At 35.2% G+C, this 4752-nt stretch overlaps 1 protein-coding gene across 1 annotated transcript; it reads right to left on the bottom strand.

The window, feature by feature from the left end:
- Positions 1 to 256: 256 nt before the first annotated feature.
- Positions 257 to 1108, bottom strand: LOC141660470 (secreted RxLR effector protein 161-like). The gene is made up of 3 exons (XM_074467457.1): positions 1105 to 1108; positions 912 to 1006; positions 257 to 835 (listed from the first exon to the last, which is right to left on the bottom strand). Exons 1-3 carry the CDS (start codon positions 1106 to 1108, stop codon positions 257 to 259), a joined length of 678 nt encoding a protein of 225 aa, XP_074323558.1.
- Between the last annotated feature and the right edge of the window lie 3644 nt (positions 1109 to 4752).

The following is a 4752-nucleotide window of genomic DNA, read 5'->3' as shown; positions in this document are numbered from 1 at the left end:
AGTATAGTCTCCCCTGTATAAAATTTCACATATTGACATCTTGATGTAATATTTTCTTTAATCTTCACATTCCGATGTTATTTCGTAGCTTTTCAAATGTTGATGTCGGTACTGACTTTGTAAGTATATCTGTCAGATTATCACATGATCGAACTTGTTGTACCTCAATATCTCCATTCTCTTTTAATTCGTGAGTGTAGAAGAATTTTGGTAAGATGTGTTTTGTTCGATCTCCCTAGATATATCCTTCCTTTAACTATTTAATACAAGCTGAATTATCTTCAAACAAAATAGTAGGGCCGCCTGTGACATTTGATAATCCACATGAATGCCGAATATGTTGGATTATGGATCGTATCCAGACACATTCCCTACTTGCTTCATGGATTGCTAGTAATTCTGCGTGATTTGATGAAGTTGCAGCCATGGTCTGTTTTGTAGATTTCCAAGAGATAGCAGTACTGCAATATGTGAATAAGTAACCTGTTTGTGATCGTCCAATATGAGGATCTGAAAAGTATCCAGCATCTGCATATCCAACCAACTGTGATTTCGAATTATTTAGAAAAAATAATCCAAGGTCAATTGTCCTGTGAAGATATCTCAATATATTCTTGATTCCATCCCTATGTCTTTTAGATGGATCTGAACTGAATCTTGCTAATAGATTCACAGCAAAAGCAATATCAGGTCGTGTGTTATTTGCGAGGTACATAAGAGCGCCAATTGCACTGAGATATGGAACTTCTGGTCCAATTGGATCTTCATCTTCTTTTTTAGGATGAAATGGATCATTTTTAACTTTAAGTGACCTAACTTTAACTATGAGATTTGTCTATGTAAGATCGATCCAGAACTTTTTCTGTGTAGGTTAATTGATGAACAAATATTCCTGAAGATAAGTGTTCCACCTGTAAACCTAAACAGAACTTTGTCTTTCCAAGATCTTTCTTCTCAAACTCATTTTTCAAATAATTGGCAGCATTAGTAATATCTTTAGAAGTACCTATAATATTCCAGTCATCCACATATACAACAATAATAACAAAACCAGTTTGAGATCTTTTAATAAACACACATGGACATACTTTATCATTAACATACCCATCATTTAATAGGTATTCACTAAGCATGTTGTACCACATATAACCAGATTATTTCAGTCCATATATTGATTGTTGTAATTTAATTGATTAAAAATGGCGAGTCTTAGCCTCATCCAATTTTAATCCTTCAGGGATTTTCATATAGACATCACTATCAAGTGATCCATATAGGTAGGCTGTCACAACGTCCATCAGACGTTTTTCCAATTTTTCCAAACATGACATACCCATAAGAAAACGAAAAGTAACTTCATCTACCACAAGAGAGTAAGTTTCCTGGTAATCAAATCCAGGCCTTTGAGAGAATCCCTGGGCTATGAGACGGGCTTTATATCTTACAATTTCATTTCTCTCATTTTGTTTTGGTACAAATACTCATCTGTTCCCAACGGGGACCACACCAGCTGGTGTTCGGACTGCAGGTCCAAATATATTTCTCTTGTGCAAGGATTGCAATTCTTCCTGGATTACAATTTTCCATTTTTGCCAATCATCTCTTTGTCGTCATTCTTTTACATTTTATGGTTCTGGATTGGAGTTCATAATAATATCACAAGCCATGGAAAAAGCATATACATCATCAATTTCAATACTCCCACGATCCAATAATTTTCCGTTATGTACATAACTCAATGAGATCGCATAACTTTCAGGTATCTTTTCTTTTACGAATGCATGTGCCACTTCAGGGGAAATATCATCTTCTAGAGGCAATACCACTTCTGGTGGTTTTGTCACTGCCACTTCAGGGGTTTTAACCTCTTCCGGAGGGGATACCACTTCTGGGGTATTGTCTGGAACATTTGCCACTTCAGAGTCATGTGCAATCGTTTTCCGTTTTCATGGTACAACATCTTTTGCACAAACTAGTCTACCGCTCTTCTGGCGTGGTTTTGAATTTCTACTCAATTCTTCGTGAATTGATTTATGAATAGGTATTTCAACCCTTGCTGGGGTATTAATGGCAGGTTTATGTGATTTAACAATATATCTAGAATCACTAAAAACATCTGGCATTTGATTAGCAAAATTTTATATATGAATAATTCTTTGAACTTCAGATTCACATTGATTAGTTCGCGGATCTAAAGCATTTAATCTTGATGTATTCCATGTCAAGTCAGGGTTTATCTTATGCAATAATTTATCTCCCCCTAATGTCGGAAATATTGACTCATCAAAATGACAATCAGCATAGCGAGCAGTAAAAACATCCCCAGTTAGCGGTTCAAGATATCTTATAATAGATGGTGAATCAAAGCCGACATATATACCCATCCTCCTTTGCGGTCTCATCTTTGACCTTTGAGGTGGGGCAATGCGAACATATACGACACAACCAAAAATCCTAAAATGAGATACATCAGGAATTTTTCCAAGTGCTTTTAGATGGGGAGATTGTTTATGATAGGATGATGGCCTAATCCTTATTAGGTTCACATCATGTAATATAGCATGACCCCAAACAGATGTAGGTAAATTAGCTCTAAGAAGTAAGGGACGAGCGATAAGTTGAAGTCTTTTAATCAAAGATTCTGCCAAACCATTTTGGGTATGTACTAACGCTACTGGATGTTCGACTGAGATTCTTATCGTCATACCATAATCATTGAAAGTTGAGGATATAAATTCAGCAGCATTATTTAAATGAATTGATTTAATAGGATGGTCAGGGAATTGGGCTCATAACTTTATTATTTGGGCAAGCAGTTTGGTAAAGGCTAAATTTCGGGTAGAAAGTAGACATACATGAGATCATCTGGTTGATGCATCAATTAACACCATGAAATATCTAAATGGGCTTGGAGATGGATGAATGGGACCACAAATGTCACCTTGAATCCGTTCTAAGAACTTGGGGGATTCAGTTCTAAAGCAGATATCTCTAGTATCCCCTTCCGGTGGTGCCTTCCTTTTATTTGTCATCTCATTCTGCCACTTCTGATGGCGAGAGTTGTTGTTATATCCATCACGCTGCCACTTCAGGTGACCAGAGTTATACTGATTACGAAGCCGACCAAGAAAATTTATGCGTCCACGATTCTGTCTGTAATCTCGTCCTCCTCTATGCCCTTTCCCACGTCCATTCTTCCGGAATGACGTGTTATGTACTTCAGGTAACTGGGCAGAGCCTGTGGGACGTATATGATGATTTTCAATAATAACTCGTTGTTCTTTTCAGCTATAAGAAGGAGAGATATCGGCTTACTATATTTTTGAAAATTGCACTCCCGATATTGTTGTGCCAGAATCATAGTGTTGGGATGAAAGGTTGAGAGCGTCTTTTCAATCATGTCAGCATCAAGAATATTCTCACCACAGAAGGTCAATTTTGAGCTTATTTTGAATAAGGCAAAATTATACTCAACAACAGATTTGAAATATTGTAACCTTATGTTAAGCCAGTCATATCGGGCATTAGGTAGATGAAAAAGTTTTTGGTGATCAAATCTATTTTTGAGATTATTTCAAAGGGTGAGTGGGTTTTTGACGGTTAAGTATTCATATTTTAAATTTTCATGAATATGATGCCTAAGAAAAATGATAGCCTTGGCATTTTGTTCAACGCTTGAAGTTTTTCCTAATTCTATGGTGTCTTTTAACCTGTTAGCACTAAGGTGTAATTCAACATCGACTACCCAAGATAGATAATTATCCCCAGATAAATCCAAGGCAAAAACTCTAATTTTACAAGATTCACCATTCTCTTTTAGGAAATAGTTTTATTTGATAGAGACTCGTGGGTCAGAATAAGTCGTACCTCTTTTGAGAATCAAGTTTCGGTTGGCAGAGACTCGTGCTGATAACGTGATATAAATAAACTATAAACTATAGAGTAAGAAAGAAAGAGAGAGATCTCAAAAGTATTATTACTTCTTCTGTGATTGTTCAAGTACAAATGACTAGGCAAAGCTTCTATTTATAGTAGAGCTTTATCAACTATACTAAGAAAACTTAATAGGTAAGTTTTCTTAGTCAGGTTAACAAAATCTTGATTTTCGTGACAAGCTTCCAATATTAAATTAAGTCTTTCTTGTTAAGTATCGCGAGTCTTCTTTAGTAAGTATTGTGAGTCTTCCTTAGTCAGATTTGACAATCATTATTATAACAAATCAATATTTTTTTTATCTAGTTAAGTAGATATCGGCTTTGGGTCACTTAAGATATTATATGGCAGGAAATTTACTGTGGAGCACTTACTAACTAGGATGGGACGAAAATAATTGCGGGGAAATAATTGATTAGAGTGTTATAAAGGATACTCTAAAGAAAGCTAAATAAGACCTAAAAGGAAGCTGAAACACTCGAACACATTAAAATATCTAATGCTGATCAAGAACAAAGTTTAGTTGGTTTGGACTTGAAAATCATGTGATCTTCTTAGTGTCTCTATGGAAGGGTATCAATATTTTAGTATGAAAGAAATGTTTAAAATATAAAGAAAAGTTAAATTTAACATATATCTTTTGATATTTTGGAAAGGAAAATATGTGTATAGGTTAGAATTTGTACTCAGTGTGTTAGTTTATCTTCACGTACTTCAATAATTATAAAACAAAAAATCGAGGGAGTATTTCCTATAACTAATAACGACGTAAATTCTAAATTGGTTGGGCACAGGGAAAATGTTAGGAGAAAGGAAATC

Source organism: Apium graveolens, chromosome 5, assembly GCF_009905375.1.
Source record: "Apium graveolens cultivar Ventura chromosome 5, ASM990537v1, whole genome shotgun sequence".
In the NCBI taxonomy this organism is placed as follows: Eukaryota; Viridiplantae; Streptophyta; class Magnoliopsida; order Apiales; family Apiaceae; genus Apium; species Apium graveolens.
The sequence above is the reverse complement of the archived record's forward strand: the minus strand, read 5'-3'. Positions and strand labels throughout refer to the sequence as shown.